This window comes from Xylocopa sonorina, chromosome 8 (genome assembly GCF_050948175.1).
Source record: "Xylocopa sonorina isolate GNS202 chromosome 8, iyXylSono1_principal, whole genome shotgun sequence".
NCBI classification, from domain to species: Eukaryota; Metazoa; Arthropoda; class Insecta; order Hymenoptera; family Apidae; genus Xylocopa; species Xylocopa sonorina.
In genome coordinates this window covers 7098499-7119048 of record NC_135200.1, presented here as the reverse complement: position 1 = coordinate 7119048, position 20550 = coordinate 7098499, and the positions used below count along the sequence as shown (strand labels likewise).

At 45.0% G+C, this 20550-nt stretch overlaps 1 protein-coding gene across 3 annotated transcripts in view; it reads left to right on the top strand.

Moving 5' to 3' along the window:
* LOC143426178 (ras-related protein Rab-37) overlaps positions 1–20097 on the top strand; it is an 83778-nt gene extending 63681 nt beyond the window's left edge. Inside the window, exons 2-7 of one of the 3 annotated variants that reach the window (XM_076899418.1) lie at positions 12703–13337; positions 14617–14727; positions 14873–14981; positions 18040–18150; positions 18755–18896; positions 19083–20097. In XM_076899418.1, the coding sequence (XP_076755533.1) occupies positions 13065–13337; positions 14617–14727; positions 14873–14981; positions 18040–18150; positions 18755–18896; positions 19083–19200 (864 nt within the window). In that variant the 5' untranslated portion in view covers positions 12703–13064 and the 3' untranslated portion in view covers positions 19201–20097. The remainder of the gene's footprint in view (positions 1–12702; positions 13338–14616; positions 14728–14872; positions 14982–18039; positions 18151–18754; positions 18897–19082) is intronic. The other 2 variants (XM_076899416.1, XM_076899417.1) reach the window with 2 other exon arrangements.
* The last annotated feature ends 453 nt before the right edge of the window (positions 20098–20550 follow it).

The window sequence follows — 20550 nt, the reverse complement described above, 5'->3', positions numbered from 1 at the left end:
AAAAAAGGGAACGAAGGAAGGAAGGAAGGACAGGAAAGGAGAGAACCGATCCACGGTAAATATTTGCAGGCGGTCGTTTCGATGGAATTTCTTGGGGAAAATGGCGAAAAACCAAGAAGAAGGTAAATTTACGATCCTCCGTCGTAAAAGCGGGACCATCGACACCCCAGTTACTTTATTATTCCTCCCTACAGCTATTGTTTTTACGAGTTCGAATGGGTGGGGGCATAAAAACCGTGGTATTTTATATCGTACAGCTTGGTGCCATAATCTTGTTACCACGATGTCACTTTTTTCGATGCATAAACAAAGAGTCGTTGCAGGCGTATTTACTCAGCGTTGACAGAACCGATATTAACTCTTGCACGGATATAAATAACGATATAAAGATAGGAAAAGGGGTTGTTCGCGAGAACGTAAATATCATTCGAATGTCGCTTCTTCTACGGTGAGAGTCTCTGGAATTTGTCGATTTCGTATGCATTTAAAACATCGACGCGCGAACTCGAGACGAAAAACGTCGTCGCGAGGCTGAAAGACGGACGATGAGAACGCGGTTTCGACGGCGATACGAGGGCGCAACGCGTAATTGGCCGTAAAAGCGGCGAACAACTTTCCACCGCGGGAATAATGCTCGGTTCGGCCCACATCGAGCGTGCCCCTTGTTCCGCTGATTTCCCCGGGAAACAACCAAAGCAGAGACAGAGCGAATTATCGTTCAACTTCCGATTCCATTGTGCGGAGAGCACTGTACGTGTTCCACGATAACGCACCGACCAACCGGATTTTCTCGCCCGTTTTTCATTCGCCCCAGCAATGGAGCCGTTCAACGTTCTAATTAGCCGGACATCGCGGAAACTTTTTTCAGCTCCAGGCGAGATTCTACGATCGCAGATCGCGATTCGTGGATGATATTCCACGGTTACCAGACCCGTGGAGCTTTTCGCTGTTTTCATTAATTAATCGAAACGCGAACAGATTCCACGCGGTTGTTTTCCGAGTTAGTTTCAGTTAAACAAAGGTTGAACACGAATATGAACGCAGTCGAGGTTTATGGTATCGCGAATATAGTTGGAAAAGTATTAATGAATTTTCGAAATAAAAATTAAAGATTAAGGAGATATTCATATCTGAATAGAAATAACGTGAACGAACACCAGCTTCGTCGTGTGTCATGTTTGAAAAAAAAAGAAAAGACTATAACAACGAAAGTTAGTAGCAAGTCGAGTCGTGTAGATTGCCATTTCGTGCCCTCGATGTTGACCAAGCGGTTAAACAAATTGCTATTGTCAACGAGCCGCGCCGTAACATTAGCGGTCGCGAGCTTTTACTATCCTTACACGCGCGTCGCGTTTGAACAAGTGTTACTCTTCGACCATGTGGCCATTTACGTCGCAGCCACTCGCGATCGGTGGACATTATGGAGAAAAAAAAGGGCCCTCGAGGGGCCCCGTGGTTCCACGATGGCACTACGTGCTGTTCCCATTACTAAACCGGAGCCAGACGCGACTCGTGGTACGCGGTTGCTCGCGAAGGTGTTCGAACGCTCGCGCATTTGCAATTCCTAACCAGTCAGATACCTTTCGAACCGAGGTGTTTAGAACAATATGATAGCTACGTGAAGCCTAAATACTCGAGATTAGATATGCAAAATTAGAAAATAATTCCGTGACACCTGGAATGTACGCAGTCCACTTCGTAACGTACGTACATACGATAATGGACGTATATATGTGCCATGAAACTTGGGAATGTTACTATAGAAGCTCGTCATCAACGATTCACAGTAGCTATAACTTTAATCTTCAATTGATATTCCTAATGCCTTCGATAACTTCCCTTCGACGGATCTATTAATCCATCATCCATCTTTCCATCTCCAAAAACGAATCCCTCGAAGTCTGCATAGCCGATCGAGGAATCGTCGATATTCGCGTTGCTCCAAATTCCCCGTTCCAAGACGAATAACGTCCGATAGAGGAAGAACCCGTCGACGAGCCGTCGACGATTCGATCCACCTCTCGCGTGAACCAAATCCGACAGCCGATGCGTCGAGTCGCGCGTTCCATCGAGATCGATGGTAGCGCGTTAAATGGAGAACAATTCGCGGATCGTGGCAATGTTCGCACTGGTCAGTGCGTGTAACGTATTCCATAAATTAGCAGCGGAACAAAGTTTCGATTAGGGATTGCTTCTAGAGCAGCCACGTGTTTACGTGTTCCTGCGTCGGTAGAACAACGTTTCGACAAGCTACTTATGGATCGGCAGACGGTTCGTTTCGCGTCTAATTAGCATAGCGTTACGGAATTCCTGAATATTCATCGCCTGGCGCCGTCGCGACTGTCCGTTTCGGTTTCGCGCTACGATGTACGAAATTGCGACACGTAATATTATTTCGATCGAAGTTATTTGTTTCTCATTTAGTTTGAAAGAGAATACAAGCGTCCTTCGATCGATTCGCGTTGAATTCTGCGGGAAATTTGCATCGAGACTGCGTCACTCAAAACGAGTCGCCTTCGAAAGGGTTGTTAAAGTACAAGTTACTTATGGATTCGTGTCAAGCGGTTTGAAACGATTCAATTCTCAGAGAGAAGGATTTTCGTACGACGATTTAGGTATTAAGCATTCGTGTCGCGATTGTGGAACTGACAAATGAGAGGCTTCAAAGGGGATGTGTGCATTTACCGAGAACGATGCAGAAAAGATTCACAGATGTTTATGATAACGATCTGTAGAATAATTTTAGGCGTTAACGTTGTTATTTGAAAATATTTCAATGCTGAAGATCGAAGAATACTTGGGATAATCTGCACGGTCGAGTTGATCGAAACTGAATTAATAATCACTTTTTGCAATTATCGATAACAAGAGTTAGAAGTTTTACTCGAACAGAATTTTCTGACGAGTGGAAAATTGGACAAGTAAGAAACGGTGTCGAAGTCGTTCATCAAACGATATTGCGCGGGGAAATATTGATACTTTTTGCGATACGTCCCGATGAACAGTGAAGTTAATCACGAAACGCAATTTCATCGATATCGGAACGCTGATGAATTGTTTGATAAATTGGCGAAATAACGAGCTGAAAGCTGACCCTGGCGCATAACGGTGTCGATTATTGTGATTTCTGGCTCGTCGCTGATTAAAAGTTATTGGAGTTCGCTCCAATAATCAGTCACGCGTACTTTTACCACGCATAGTAATCAAACGTTTTTCGCATTTATACAGAAGAAAAAGATCATCTCGCGCCATTTTACAATCTCTCGCTTCGTTTCTAAGAAAAAGATTCAGATCAGAAGCGGATTTCGAAAAGCAGACGCAGAGATAATCAGATAGCGGAGTTAATATTTTCTTCTAACGAGAGATGAGTCTGCGCGGTGATGAATCGTCCGCGATCCCAGATTAAAAATGTAACCCGAATGAATGCCAACGACGTCGTAACAATAACGACAGCTATTAAAACGGCTTCTTCGTGCCGTGAAATTAATTGTTCGGGGTCTACCCGTCGCACGATTCCTCTTACTTAAGGAGCTTTGGTTAATTGCGAAAGGTACAAAGCAGTCCGCGGAAGATGAATTAGAAGACAACTCGGAATACGATGGACGCGCGCGAGCGAGTTTTCTCTAGTTGAAATTTAATTAAACCCTGTCCTCGATACCGCGATGAAAAACGCCGCGGCGTTACGAAAAAGTTTCCCTTTGATCAATTTCACCGGCTTTCGATTCGTGGGAATGCGCTTCGATGGAAATGAAAAGTTCGTTTCGCCATGAATACCAATGAAAAGGAATCAGATCGAACGACAACTTGTATTTGCAACGTTATGGCTGTCAATCATTTTTAATGAATTTCTTGATACGATGCAAGGTTGCCGTTTAAATAGCTAAGTACGATCCATTCTAGATCGTTTCTCGAGTTTATCTAGGAGTAATATTATTGGATTGAGTTGTGATAATTATTGTGATAATTATTATTTTATTCTCATTTTGTTGAATTAGTAATATTGCTAGTAGTATAGGAGCTAGAGTAACATAGGACTAGAGTCTTTAAGTAGTATAGGATAATTTGACACGGGCAATTTCACTTAATAAATGACTCGCAGTGCCATCTGATAGAGCCCAAAGTAACTAAACGAGATATTCTTCTTCCTCGATGCGATGCTACCAATTAGAACTTAAATATGTTTCACGTGAATTGCAAAATATATATGCGTGAAGTTAATAAAAAAAAAGACATAATAAATTGATATTATATTAATATATTTCGTTAAATAATACATGAAACGTATGCTTTCTTAACGCTACTCTGGCGAAGTGGCTATCGTGTCAAGCTGCCATAAGTGCCTTTTCACGATGAGGAAACGAGCGGGTTCGATTCCCGCGTTTTTCAAGCATGTGTTCAATTTCAGGAATTGACACTGAATGAAATTGTGTGTTCGAGTATATACTATATATGATGTTGTTTCATGTGCAATAGTAGTTTCTCTCTCCGCATTTCGTCTCTTATAAGTTGAGTTCACGCGGTGATGATATCGAAATGTTTACCGAGTCTTGATCCGATCGAACCTCCTAGTTGAGGATCTCGTTCAAGATAATGAATGGTAGCTTTATAGTCATAGTTACTCTGAGCGTGAACCTCTTTTTCTTTCTTCAAACGTTGTTATATGTTATATACTCGTACCAAAGTACGAAAGAACTGTACTCAAGTAATTCAAGTAATTTTTTTTTTTTATAAATAGAGCAAACTTTCTATCGTTCTTTTGATCGCATCGCATTAGAGGAATCGACTATGATTCGAGGTTTGTAATTGTAAAAGACATCGATAACGCAAACACGTTAAACGCGCGTGATATCATTCTTTTTGCGATTATCTTCTTAACGACATCGACAACATTTTATGTAAGTCGCCTGTTTATTTACTATTTCGTACTTAACTGGAGACGGTCTCGTTTCATGCACAGTAAGTGCTCAGCGTTCAAAACTCGTTACACGGCTAAAGGAAGGGGAATGGTTACACGCAATCCCGGAAATAGGTCGAGCCGTGGTCAGCCGGCAATCACCACGTTAATCACTATGTTAATTAGTGAACAGCCCCGAACTATTCTGTCAGTCAACGCCTCTTTGGTCGGTGACCCTAACACCCTGCTGCCTCCTTCTGTTCGAGCTACCAGGAAAACGCATTAAGCAGCCGTTTTCACCGCGTCGTTGATGCGCTCGTAATGGCCAATAACAGGCCTCCAAAAAGGCGCGATTAATTTTCATAATGGCTGCCCTGAGCTAACGAGGAGTTTCCATCTTTGGTGCGAACGGAAATTAGTATACATCATAATTTCCAGATTAGAGAATCAGGAAAGTAAGATACCAGTATAATTTTTCTATGTCACAGACTTATTAAGTCGCAGGTAATTTACGAACTATGCATTCTCCCGTTGTATTTCTAGCCGTCGAATGAAATCGTGAAGCCTAGACTCGGTTGCAGAGCGAGCACGCGATTGACCTATCAAATCGAACGGCAGACAGTGTTTGCTGCGTAAACTTCATCTGAGTATTGCTCGATCGTTATTCTTCAGCCTTCGTTGCAGGCATTGTTTCTACTAAAAGCGAGAACGTTAATTATTAGATGGCACGCGACGTCTGAGAGACGTACACTTTGTTCCTATTACCAGTTTACTGTACGCCTTCCATCTAAACCGGACATAAATGACTTCCACGACGCTTGTATGACATTTTGCTTCTAACTAATATTCATATTTCTTATCAGTGCTAATAAAAACTAATTTTTCAACGATAATTTCCCTTCAATATACTTCCGAATAATTCTTGAAAGTCTCAGACATACGAGAACCTTAAAAATTGCTGCACGTTCGTCTCGTAGATCTTGAAGCCATCGAAAAACCGACTGACAGACATTAAACGTCCACGAGAGTCGTCTCTACGACGTTCGTAACATTGTCTCGCGTTATTCGCCTATTTCACAGGCACAGAACCGTTCTCTCGGGTTTCGAAAAACAGCCAACGGCCTGCTCGAAAGTATGCCAGGCTTTATTAGCCTCGTTAACCGCGGAGCACGATGGTCGACTGATGTTTCGTCGACGGGAACGTTGAATCAAAGGGAATCAAAGGGAGTGTAACAAGGGCGGGGTTTCTTTTGTGGCAACAAGGTTACCACTTCACCTTCCGGGGCACCACTTCAACCTTCGTTTCTGAACGCCTCCTTCCGACTTCCTGCGGCCCTCTCCGATCCCTCTTCCTCGAGCGTGCCCCGACAGTAGTTACGCGTCGACCGAACGAGTATAAATAAGAGACGAAAGGAGCGAGAAGGGAGAAAAAAGTCGTTCCACTCCTATACGGATTTATTACTTCTTCCTCGAAGCTCCCTCTGGAATTTTTTCCCTTCCGTTCCGCTGATCGTGCCCAGGCTTTTTACTCTCTTTATGCATTCTTCTTTGCTGGCTGTCGTATCTGACAGTTTCGCGTGGATTCGATTGCGCGGAGTTTCAACTTCAAAGGAACGACGTGGGGGGAGAGGCACGCGGAATGAAACGAATGGAAAGCCTCTTGATGACCCAAAACTGTTGCGTAGATATAGACGATCGAGTTGAAGACGAGGTAATTTCGTGCTTCACGAATTTCACGGGATTCTGTGTCCGAGAGATGTGTTTCTTCAATAAAATACCACAAGATATGAATTATTCATGAGCGACATTTTATATCGAGCCGAGGTGTGCAAGTGTAACAGCTGAATGATCGGCGCTGTGTTGGTTATTATTTAATGTTTATTGCTCGAACGTCGTCGTTGATGTGCGAAGTTAATTTTAGACCATTCTATGTTCCATCGCTATCCAACGATCACGTTCGCGCGCGCACGCTCGAAAGGATTGCGCGGCTCAACCAAAATCGGCCGAGTTGAATGTCCTTCTCTCACCTGCGCAAGAGGTTTTTGTCCCGATTACATAAAGACATCCGGCTGCACGCGCGCGCTTTTTTTTTTCTTCTTACAGGCGTACGATGGAGGATCAAGGATCGCGTGGAATCGTTTTGAAACATCTAGTTCAGACCTGTAGGATTGTTTGTCGCACTCTAAGCTTTCATTTCCATGTTCACTTTTACGCAACTGTTTCGAAAGCTAAGAAGATTGCGCGAATCAATTAGCGAATCGGAGAATGCCAATTCGTACGACTACACGAACCGTAGAACTGTTTCAAATTGCAGGAAACTTGTTCAAATTGTCGTCAATGTTTCTGCCTCGAGTATCGCCGCGTCAGAGACTCGAAAGTCGGAAGGATCCGCAGCGAATCGAACTTCCTTCCATTGAAATATCACGACTGAACAGCGCCAATTCTCGCAGCGCGTCCGTTCTCGATTGCTCGTTATTACAGCCACCATCTGCGACGGATACGACGAATGCCAGCACGCCCACCTGTACGCGGGATTAATTATTGATCGACCCGTACGGTCGATCGATCGTTAATTCGTGGGGGCGGGGGTGGTCAGGCGCGTAATTAATTAATGCGTCGCGTCGGATGCATCGGACGCTTACAACATCCGGCGAACACCGGTATCACGGCGGCGTTGCGGTGGAAAGCACGCGACGAGTCCTCGCGGACGCGCGGCCGGGTTGCAATTAATCAATTTGTCGAATTCGCGATGGTACTCGCACGCTAGGCTGTTCGCGATCGTATCGCGGCTACCCGGATGTTAACCAGCGGCGGGAAGTGCGCGCGTAGTAAGCTCGTTTCTGTATCTTGTTGCTTCGACTAGTCTCGCATACTTCCACGAGACGCGTTTTTCCTTCTATCGAATCGAGCGATTCTGGTAGCGAAGACTTAACTACATCTCACTGGTTAATTTTATACTCTCGAAGCGTTCGAGGTTTCGCACGAGTCTCTCCAGCAATAAAACGATGTCGCTGAAAAATACTGTTATCGAGTTCGCTGCAGTCTCGTAGAAGCGCGGCCGCATTCAACCACCCGTCGACAACGCCGGAACCAAGGGTGAAAATAAAGCCGTCCGTGTCAAACAAGAGAGGTAGAGAGAAAGAGAAAGGGAAAGAAAGAGAGAGAGAGGATGAGAAACAGCGGCAGTGACACGGAAAAAGGGACTCCTCGGAGGTAACCGAGGCGAAAGAAGGAAATCGCCGGCGTGTAACGCGGTGACGCAACGGGGACAAGCCGTCCGTGCCTCCGCGGCAGATAATGTCCCAGCCGCAAAGCCAAGGGCGCTCGCACAATAGCCGAGGATTGCCCACAAAACGGGAGTGTACTACACACCGGTTGGAACGTCGATGAGGCACGCTCCTCCTCGACTTTATATTCCATTTAAAACGGCTGCTACTCCCGCTCGAGAAGTCGTAAACGTGAAAGCGGCGGTACGCTCCGTGGCAATTATCAAAGGGAGTCCTCTTCAGAGGTCCTTCCGGTACCCGTAAACGAAAATTGCAGACAGGCATCGTCGTCGAGTCGGATCCGTGAAATCGCGACCGAGGAAGAGTCGATTTTCTCTTCGGAGCGAGCGTCTGAAATTGAGACACGGCGATCGAGGAGTTCCCGATTGTACGCGAGCCATTGAGCGCTCGAGATTGACAGATTGGTACGAGAAAGGGGCTCCGAGCGCGGCTGGGCTTCGAGCTTCGGGGAGGTGTCAAGGGATCGGCTAATTGGAACGCTCGTCGATTGTTGATAACGGTGTATTTAATTAGCGGCGATGTATCCGTCGCGAGGGGAAGCCTAGGTGTTAATGAATGATCAGCGCTTGATAATGGCTACCCAGGCCGTTCCTTCCATTAAAGAGATTACGATTGAGCGTTCGCTTGTATCGAATGCCGGGGTGTCTTCGAGTCACCCTGATAACGGAGCGAAAGCCTTGGTAAATTAAGTTACCAATTGAAAGTAGAAAATGTTGTCGAGTTTAGACGTCAGTTTAAAACAAGTTAATTGGAAGATTAGTCGGTGGAACAGTTGAGAATGTCTCTTGAATGTAGATAAAATTGATAAAACCGAACGTAAGCAGTTTCTAGTTATATGTAAGGCACTGGCAAAGCATTGTGCAGGGCGCCACCAGTCGGGTAGAGACCGCTGGCAACAGGGCCCGTTCCGTCTGAACCTGCAGGGCTTTTTTGACGCCAGGTATCGCGTGGGTGGGCCCAAAGCGGTAGGCTGGACCAGCCAGCCTCGTATCTGCATCACGATTCGGTTTTTGTAACGAAATCGCCCCGGGGAATCCCCATCAGACTTGGCTCCTAACCAGCTAATCTGATTCCCTCCAATTTACCTTCGAATCTCTATTCCAGAAGAGAGAAATGCGTCCAGTTTTTTGGTCGCCTAACGACGAACGCGTTGCACCTTCGTGCAATGGAAGACTAACATTATTATTAGCGATTTTATGGGATACTTCTTCTACTTTTGCGTTGCGATGGTTCTCGCGTCAAGCTTTAGGAGAACAGATAATTTCTGTCAACTTCGAAACGCAAATTAGGTTATCGCAGAAATTGTCCGGCCGCAAACGAATTAATCGAGGCAATAATGAACAGTATTCGCTCACCCAAAACCTCTTCGTCACATTTCAAATAGCCTCGTCGATAATCAATCACCAGCTGCCGTGATCGAATCAGCCTGAGCGTCAAACAGAAAAAAAATCGCCATTCGGTGCGGTACAATTTCGAGTTCCCCGTAACATTCCGCGCTCGATGAAACGGGAAGTAATCGGGACGCGCGAACGTGCGCTTCGATAAACGTCCGTTGAAAAAACCAAGGGAGAGAGTGGACCTGTGTTAATTCGTCGGAATCGTCGATATCCGAAAGCGAGCATTTACGAGTCCAACTGAATGAACGCGCCCTTGAACCGATTATTTTCCGCTGGTTTTCCATTTTATCTCTTTCGTTTCTTTTTTTTTTTTCTTGTACATCTACAATCTCTCTCTCTCTCTATCTCTCTCTCTGCAGCTGAGAAACTGGAAACGCGAGTCTTCAGGGTTGTCACGCGCGATAAATCACGCGAAAACACAGATGTTCGCAGGAGATTCCGCGACCATGGATCGTGGGAGGGAACTCGAAGCGAGTGGCCTTAAAAGCTACCTACGAGAAAATTCAACCTCTTAAGCTTGAAAGGGAAACTTGGAGTACTTTCATTGGGATATTATGTACCGTGCTGATGACATTCGTTCTCTCTTTGGTTTGATTAAAGTGCGTGGAAGCTGCAAGACAGATGGGGTGGCAGAATTAGTATGTTGTGAATTCGTAGATGATTCTATAGTCTTTTAAGATCGCTCGAATTTTCAAACGTCTCTGCACAGAATCCAGTTTACGTAACCACCCTCGATCGGTGGAAGCAGTCACCGTGAAATTAAAATATATCCACGCTACACTCTTTCGTCCCGTTCGCGTGAACCCTCTAGTCACAGGCTAAATGACGAAAGTTCACCGCCCATCGCGTGCTCGCTCTTCGCCAACTTAATATCTCGCGAGGAAACTCCGTGACGCATAATCTTAAAATGTAATCGCACACGTCAACCGAACTTTGCTTTTACCCGGCGAAGAATCCGCGCGTTATTCGCGAACTGGAGAATGCACTTTGCCCGCGAGATACTCGAAATACGTAACACCGTGACCGGTTAATTTCGAACCGCTGCGGAAGACATTTCGATTAACGCGTGCCGGCAGCCTTCGCGTCGAAATTGCGCCGGCGACGTGCTGGTAATTGCCGTGCTTTAATCGTTCTGGATGAAAACGTCGATTTTTGCGATCGACTAACGAACGCACGCACGCCTTCCGCGACAACTCGCTTAACGAGCACTCGTCTCATTAAACGACAGTCATTTTATTTCCACCGCGGAGATATCGTGCCGCTGGAAGGGGTGGAAACGAGGACCATACAAGAAAATAGACACGGTGGACAAGTCCTAAGCGACTTTCGCGTTTTTTAAACGTCCCTGTGGACGCGAAGAGGGTCGATAATTTATTGGAGAAGCTTCCCACGTTTGTAAAGGTGATCGATACGCTTGTATGCTACTCTTCAGTATCATTCGTAGAATCAAAAACCTTTTTTACATTCAGATTTCTCGAACTCCTATATACTTTGAACTACACTATACTAACAAGATAAACTTCATCCTACATCGTGCTTCGAACGAACGCTTCCACGTATATCAATTAATCGTTCCAACAATATTCACCGCGTATTACCAAACCAATTAGCGAAATCTATCAATAGACACAACGTACGAGCAACACACTCGAGAACCGATCTAAACACCCCCTAAATTCATCGGTGCAGCCGATTCGATCCACGATGTGGTGGCACCCCGCTGCCATCGTGTTTGCGTTCGTTATCCGCGCAACTAGCCGCGGGGCCAATTAGCACCCGTTAAAACGAAACGTCGGAAAGTCGGGATCGCGAGCAAGCGAGTTTACACCGCGGAACATTTGGCAGGATCGTTAAACTCGCGTTTATATCTCACGTGACGAGGAACGAGCCCGTTTCGCGGATTAATTAAAACAGCGTACGGTGTTTATGTAAGCGTGCGCGTGCTGGATCAACATAGGTGTCGACCGGTTATACAATCCGTCGCGTAACAAGCCTAGTAATTACGAAGCTTTCAGGCCACCGCGAATTATGCCCGTACCGAGTTCCGTTTACGCTTACCCGATGGAACCAGTCCGTTTTCCCGGGTTTATCGATTATTCCCTCTCGAACGACACACGTATATAACGATCCCCCAACACGACGCGTTAACGTACCCAGGATGCTGACGAGTGTCCGTTTGCGTTCTTCTCTCTCGACGTTAACGATGCACGCGGTTATCTAAATGTTCAGATAAATAACGTCCCGTCATTCTTAATGACGACATGTATATATTGGCCGTATCCGTTCCCGCCTACGTTCCGATTAGCATGCAGAAGTTTGCGGATAATTACGTGGATTTTCTCGGATTCTATTTTCTTTTATTCTTGAAACGATCTTCGAGCGAGTAAACTTTCCAACGATAAATTCACGCGTCTAAATTACACCTTTGTGCCTCGCATGCGCGGACCGTGTGGAAACATGGCGATAGATGTTCGATTTTGGATCCCGTAGTGCAAAGTTTGCTTCGGATCCCATGGCGCAAAGCTTGCTTTGGATATTGAAATGTAATACCAGCTTGCGGTTTACGCTCGCCTCTGATTGAATTACAACATTTTGGTAATCGCTGCGCAACGATCGAAACATACGTTCTACTCGAGAATTCTAATGGAGTATCGACCATCAAAGCCGCTGGGAAGCCATTTTCACATCCCAGTGTAAAGGTCTCCGATTACACGCGCGAATATAGGGTTAAGTAAATACGCGAGCAGAGATTCATGTAACTCGAGGGATTACTTGAACAAGCTCCCGGGAACTATTTCTCTAAACTACCAGCTCGAACCCTTCGTATCGACGCGACGTCTAAGTCCTCTTTCAAACGATACACTGACTCTCCTAAGTAGAACCGTTCTACGTCAACGATTTTTCTCTTTCCAAAAATATAATTCCACATTCTCATGTCTAACCTCTTCAAAGACGAATGTCCCTGTAGTTCGCGAAGTGTTGCTGAACAAATAAACGATGCGTAAATTCGCCGACGAAACGAACACCGATGCGTATCTTTCGCGACTCTCGTTGCGTCGCAAAGACGATTGTAGGCGATCCTAGGGTAGCGCAGTAACCATGAGAATCCTCTGAATCAATCCAGGTGTCCCCTGAGAGAGCAGCGTGTCCCGTTCGTCCAGCTCGAGCGAGGCCTACGCGCCTCTGCCACTGAGAGCCGGCACCCGATCCAATCGGTCGCGCGCACTTTCGCTCGGCGTTCGTCGATCGGCGAAGGAGCGGGCGAAGCGGTGTAACGCAGAAGAGGCGCGAAGTGAAACGCGGCGTGTCCCTACCGGGGTCTGGTCCCGGGTTGAGTGACCGCCAGGGCGAACGAGAGAGGAGCTGCAGAGCGGCGATACCGCGCGAAGCAGAAGGAACGACCCGAGACACGTAGACGGCGACGAGCGCGACGAGGAGTGGCCGAGAAGAAGAAGAGCAAATTGGTGCTCCCGGTAGCAGGGGCCCATGAGCACCATGGAGGAGAAAATGCGCGGCGTGACGAAGCGCGGCAGCCGTCACGGGCCACGGGGATCCGGGCCAGTCGGCTTCGATTGGTCGAGCGGGGCCGCGCCCGGTGGTGGGGCGAGGGCCACGGCCCCGGCTACCCCCTCCACGTCCCAGCAGCCGCTCAACCGGTCCCAGAAGACGACGGGCCCGTCCAGGCGGCAGTCCTCGCGGGACAGCGTCGACTTCACTGGCCAACAGGCCCCGTCCGAACAGGGCGAGCTCTTTTTCAAGGTCCTGCCCTCTCTCCTGATACTATGATTACCCGCCTGCGCGCGGGATAAAACGAATCGAACGGTATCGCGCAACAGTCTCCGTGCGATATACGCGGGATCGGATTTGTTCGATGGAATTCGAGGAGCGAGCGGGAATTTGAATTTTGCGGGATCTACGTAGCGATGTTCGCTGTTTTTTGGTCGCACGTCGCGGAGAGTGAGGCGTAGAAGAGTGTCGAGTAGAAATGTGAAAGTATCGAAGAGATAGAAGATTGTTGTTAGAAGCTTACTTTAATCGTTATCGTATATTAGGTGTAGCTTGTAACTTGATAAATTGGTGTCTCGCGTGCGTAATGCGTATGTATAGTACAAAATGGTTTGCTAACGACGAGTCTAAGTTCAATTTTACCCGTACTCTCCGTTTGCGAACGCAGCGACGAGTAACGAATGGACACTTCGAAGAGCTCGGCCCCTACTGCCGGAATGAATTTAAGAAGAGAAACTAATTTCTTGAATCCAGAACTCGTAGCTTTGAAGTTTTAACTAAGTTACCGAGGAAAGAAACGCGGTAAAGTTATACTTTTTTCGACGTTCGCGGGATCCCCTTAGGAAAGTTCCAGCGTTCTTAAGATGGGGGAACCTAATTACCAATTGTATCGTCCCTGGGCGCCCTTTTACACTCTGGTTAAGGCGCGGCGTAAGTAAATTCCGGATTTACCTGGCGTGATTTGCGATCGCACGGAAACGATCACTTCCAGTTCTTAATTGCGCGCGAGTGGTTTCCTCTACGTAGAACCCGCAATCTAAATGGAAATTATGCCTTCTGCTTGATCGTAGATCAAACTTGATTAATCGACCGCGGTATCGCTGGGACACCATTAATTACGCGTTTCTTCGTTTACCCGGATTCCACGAATAAAATGATCTCGCCGACGCGTTTCGACGCGGACTCGTTGCGTGATACGCTTCGAATCTGGATCGCGACTGGTTTTCGTTTGCCAAACCGGACTGCATTATTGGGATTAACAGTTAATATTTGTTGGTAAAGCTGAAACGGACGTTCTTCTATGCCATTCTGTTCGTTTCGATACCGTATCCTCGCGTTAATGAATATGATCATGGCGGTTTGGTTTTATAGAAAATTAACCGATTCCATAAAAGTGATAGGAATTTTGGTAAAGTTCTCGTATAAATTTTCTGCAGTCAGATTGGATGGATAATGAAAATGAACGTATCAAGGGAGGATACATTCGCGAAGGAGTAATAAATGTTTCACAAAAGATTTTCACTGAACATAGGTGATGCTACTTGGCGACAGTGGCGTCGGGAAAACTTGCCTCCTGACGCGGTTCAGGGACGGTAGATTCCTGCCTGGCAACTACATAACCACCGTTGGCATTGATTTTAGGGTGAGAATATCGTACCTATTCTAACGTGTCGAGAAGCATTTTGTTTTCAATAACGTTGCGAAAACCAAGTGACTGTCACGAATCGAATGTAGACGATGATAACCATTTATCGAGCGAAAGATATTGATTAATTGGTGTGTTTCAGAATAAAGTCGTAGTTGTCGATGATACGCCTATCAAACTTCAAATATGGGATACTGCTGGCCAAGAGAGATTTCGGAGTGTCACGCACGCCTATTACAGAGATGCTCACGGTAATTGTTATTAATTACTCCTACCTTTATTCACAAAGTAACATAAGCGATCGAACGAATTCATTGCTCGTCGAATTGTTAAGCAAAATTCGATGAAAGCTTCCAGGGATCAGCATAGCGAACGTAATTTGAATCGAAACGAAATGGAATTTTTAAATCTCATGCATTTAGACGTGCCAATTAATGCGCGCGATGGTAACTTAAACAGTTATGCATAAATTAAATTTCTTTTCACGATCGCCACGCACCAACGGGAATCGTGTATAAAGCGCGGAATTAAAAGTCATGACAGACGTGTTTTCGTTTCTCGCGCGCAATCAGCCTTGCATTTACAAACGGCTTCGCATCCAGTAATCATGGGACAAGACGATAGCGAAATTACGGGTTGGATAGACTCGCATGAGACAGGAATACCAGACAATAACTGACAATTCACTGCGTGGCATAAATTAGCCGTTTGTCTGACACGAGTATGAGTTAGTTACAACGACAGGGCTCAACAAGTGTTGGTAGACGAGCTTCAATTTTGATTATCTCGTGGATGTAATTCTAATGACGCGAGATTGTACGAACTTGATCGTACCTGCTAGGTAATTTTCATTGATTTATTGTCTGTTATTTATTTATTTTATTTACCCTGCTTTTTACACTGTTCCTTGAACGTTATCGTCGATAAACTGTCGTCGAATATCGTTCCTTTAATTTTAATTTGCGCGTTAAACGTGAAGGAAATTGGATACAGAGTAGATATAAAGGATACAGTGCGCCAGATAATCGAGATGCTTATGAAGTTTTTCACGTAACCGGTAAATGGTGAGGCAAAAAGTCGAGAACTTTGAACAGGCTAGGCGTTATGTAAATTGTGTTGTACTGTGCATAGATACTGTGCATGGAAACGGTTTCTTTGCCGGAAAGTGCGAAATAGAAGTTTCGATTCCCGTGTCGAGCATTTTCGTTTCGATCTCACGGTACGTACGTAAAAATCATTAATAATAACTTACATTAATAATTCTTTCCTCTTCTGTTCAAATATTTAAACAGTAACGCGCCAATACATCAAAAGTTTCCATATATCCCAAACTTCCTCGATGCACCCCCAAATACGCATTCCTCCATGGAAACGTTATTTTCTCAGACAACATGAACCTCGCAGGAACGAAAGTTACACTGACATCCGAATATTAAAGTTACTCTATAAACAAGACTTCAGAAGAATAACAAATTCACTACCGACTGAATAAAATAGAATTCAATCAAGATCCCCTCTTTCTTCCTCTCTCTCTCTCTCTCTCTCTCTCTTCCTCTCTGACTTTAGCAGCAACCTTTCTCTCGTCCACTCACGATGGTACTGGTTCGGCGAAACGGTACGAAATTCATGGAGAACGTTAATTTTGGAAAGCCACTTGAGCGAATTCGAGGCAAAAGGAGGCGAACAAGGAGGAAAGGTAGCGTTCTCCAGTCGAGGGGGCGGCCATTGTTTGCGCGACGAAACCCTCTTTTCAACGCGAGACGCCGTCACGGCGACAATAGTTTAACGGTTGAAAAGGCTTGACGTGTAACAATTACACCGCGGAGACAGTTCGACAATGGACGCCTCCGTTGCCAGATATTGCACGAGCTTTTGGCCTGTGATCTTTAAACGCGGCGCGGAACGCTCGTGGGAAAACAACCTTTCCGGCCTTCGCGAAAGAAATCACCGTCCGCTCCTTGCGGCGGTAATTGATCGAAATTCAAAGTGGGGCGAGCATGAAGGCGATGTTGTCGAATCGCGAAGGAAAGTGCTGGCAAATACCCGTTCGCTTTGTCCAAAGTTATTTCACGTCGGATAAAACGAAGCTCCTTTCTCGTTTGTATCGAGACTTAGGAAAGTTCTTCCCTTCCTTTGCTTATCTTTCCAACCCACATTATTCTCGAACACTTTTTACTTCGAACGATTTCGCTGGTTTACTCGTTTTTCCTGGACGATGAAATTTATCGTTGCGTTTTACGAAAAGGTTACGAATTTTCTTTTTGATTTAGCGCGAGTGTGACATGTAGATTTGTAAAACGGTTAAATTTAACCCTGTGGATGAAGTGAAATATATTGGAACGACGATCGACACGCAGAAAATGTCCCCTAGTTCACGCATGAGTGCCGATGCGTGACTATCGGAATTCGGGATTCCCCCTCTTTCCCTAATACGCCTATCTCAAACAAGTATCGCGACTGAAACCTTCTGATTCAATTAAGGCTAACTGCTTAATTCATTTAGATTAATCAACTGAATTAAATAACAATAAATAATTTTAATTAATTGTGCGATTAATTGTAATAACCCGATCGAGTTAAAGGCAACATAAATTTAAGCACAAAGCCTTCCTTAAGTCACCCATTAAAATAAGAATAGTTTGTAAATTGGAAAGAATCATTTTGCAACTGAATACACTGGGAGGGATATTTGCATAAGAAACAGACTCGCAAAGATATTATCTTTGTAATAAACCACGCAAGAGGAGAACAATACTGTGTATTACAATTCTACATAATACCCAGACGCACGTGTGTATACACGTTTAGCCTAAACAATGAGACAAACGGTGAAGATGTTCCACTCCAACAGAGATGCCAGCATGAAAAATACGCGAACGAAATTATCATTCGTACAAAAGAATATCTTCTTCGGGGAATCGAACGCATTGGAAATAATATTCTTGGAATTACGTCTAAAGCGACAAAGGGAGCTTATCTTTCCTACGTTTCGATTCATTCGCAATTTGTTAGAAAACGTTATGCCATTCTATATCAGTGGTCGAGGAAATTTTATACGAATACAATTAAATAATACGCATTTGTAGCGCAGTCAAACGAGAATAACGAAGCTGAGGCATGCAAATTTCCTCGTCGGGTTTCCTCCTCAGTTTTCTTCAACGAAGAAACGGTAGAACAAACGATCGGTTGGTCCTTAGAGACGTTGCAACAGTAACAACGCAGACAACGTCACGTAGAAACTTTTGTTTCCGCCTGTCTACCAATTATAAGGATCACGGCCGGTTGCACAACGATCATTATTGGTTTCAGGTCTGTTATTGCTGTACGACGTGACGAACAAGACGAGTTACGACAACATCAGAGCCTGGCTGAGCGAAATCCGGGAACACGCGAACGAGGACGTGGTCATCATGCTTCTGGGTGAGTTTCGATTATTTACATTGGAACGCCTGCATTGCCTGCTGAAAGCGGCACTAGCTAACGAAACGAGAAAATCGAATGAATCGTCGGTATCTCCGGGCTGGTCACTTTTCGAGAAAGTTGACGCGTCGACTGGTTTTCACAGGGTTCCGATAAACTTCTTGCTTTCGTAGAAAGTCGTGGGGAACGCTTCCGTAGGCTATTGTTCGAAAGAATCGAAAGAAAGTCAATCGAAAACTGCTCGCTGGCTCGATTCTAACATTCCTACCGAGAGTTCTTATTTGAAGATTGAATCATTCAGAGTACAACTACAGTGTAACTAGTTTTGTTCATTCGTAACGAAGGGAGAATTCATTGTAACTTTTGAGTTATGAGGAATTTGTGGATCGAGCGACGGATAAATTTGTTAATTCGCATTAACAATGTGACGTTTACTCTTCTAAAGCAAAATATCTAATGATCAGTCGATAGCCATCTGTGACGACTTAAACGTCCTATTACTAATACTTCACTGATCGTATCTTAGAATAGTTTGCGTTGAAGAAGCATCTGGATCCGCGACTTACTAAGTAACAAATTGTAACGAGTGTTGGGTTTTTTTTAGGTAACAAGTCCGACTGCGGAACCGAACGAATTGTGAAGAGAGAAGACGGCGAACGGTTGGCGCAAGAGTATAAAGTACCCTTTATGGAAACCTCGGCTAAAACCGGCCTGAACGTTGAACTGGCCTTCTTGGCTGTTGCCAGGTACCTCCTGAATCTTTCCATCGATCACGCGGCATTATCGATCAATGAAAAACGAGAGAGGGAAAATATGAAAACCCTAACCGATCGAAGCTTCGAATAGGAACGCTGTGCAACGTATTAGCTGCAACGTTTGTACATTTATAACGATCTGCTTCGATGCCAATACAGTGTTTCGTCCGATTTCAGAGATCTGAAGGCGAAGAAGAGCAACAACCCGGACGAGACGAAGTTCAACGTGCAGGACTACGTTCGTCAGCAATCGCAACGGAATTCCTGCTTCAACTCCAATTGCCTGACGACCTGAATTGCGCGTCAGTCTTACGCGCACACTTCCGAGCGATAGATCGGGTGTATGGTGGAACACGGACCGGAAATGGTTGGCCGTGAGAATGGTGCGAGGCTGTCGTGGCCGTTCGAGCGAAAATAGTTGGATACAACACTTAATTAGAGATTCCATTCGGGAAAGGATATCGATTTTTCTTGCCATTTCTACGGTTCACTCGCGACTACATTTAATTTCAATGGCACGGGATCCTCGACGCGTGATCGCAGCGCCATCACGTCCGAGGGAACGCGCCAAAAATCTGTGCTTTTAGTTGGGTAAATCAAGGATATCGTTCAACGTCGTAAAGAACGTTTCGTTCCACCGGAATGGTAATTTCGTCGAGGCATAAACGAATAATATAGGTATACACGGAAAGGAAGCTGATATTTTTGAATGCGACCAGCGGGACACACTTGTTGACGATACGTGTATAGAAATTTATTTATCGATGGTTAACACTGTGCTGTACATTAATGTGAATAGATGACGCGAGACAGAGGTCCGCGAGGTATAACATAGATTTAGGATATGTCTCGATGGTCCTAATTTGCACACCGTTTGCGATCATTGTGTTAGGGAAACGAAAAGAAATAAATATAGCCGTTATTCGAATTGGTATCGAGAAATTAATGAGATACCGCGCGAAAGCTCGATATGTACCAAGTAGAATGGTGGTTTTAGAATAACCGTCGTCTGTAGAAGAGCTTTCCCGAAAATATTCCATAGCTGCCATACATACAACACGTGGATCGAAAACGCTCGATGCATTTTAGTTGAGCTGCTTTTTTCTTCTAGCACAGTTATGGTTGATTGAACCGTTTATGTTGAAGTTGTAGGGCTGTGCGAAAGTCTTGAACCACTTGTCTGACTAATTTCATAGTGATAGATCAATTAATACTTAGCTGGAAAATTATAGACATTATTGCACGCGAAGGTAAACTCTTTTTAGATCCAGACGATTCTTTCTATTTAGTTCACAAAATTAATAAGAAATTCGAAACTGAACCGAATCTTGCTGAGATAACAGTGGTTATTCTTAAATTCATCTGTAAAGTAATAAAAAAATAGAGAAAACCATTTCGTTGGAACGTGGTCTAGGACTTTCGCATTGTTCTGTACGTATACACGTGGATTCGTTATGCGTAAAAACTTTTAATCACGATGACAATTATTTAGATCAAAAATCGGTTAAAGACTCTCGCGCATAATCAATTTTTTTCGAATTACACCCAGTTTCTTTTCACGATTAAGTGGCACTCGCGTATACGTGTAATCGTGTAGCCTGTTCTAACTGGCCGCGTTCGTCATGTCACCACGTATGGTTTCCAA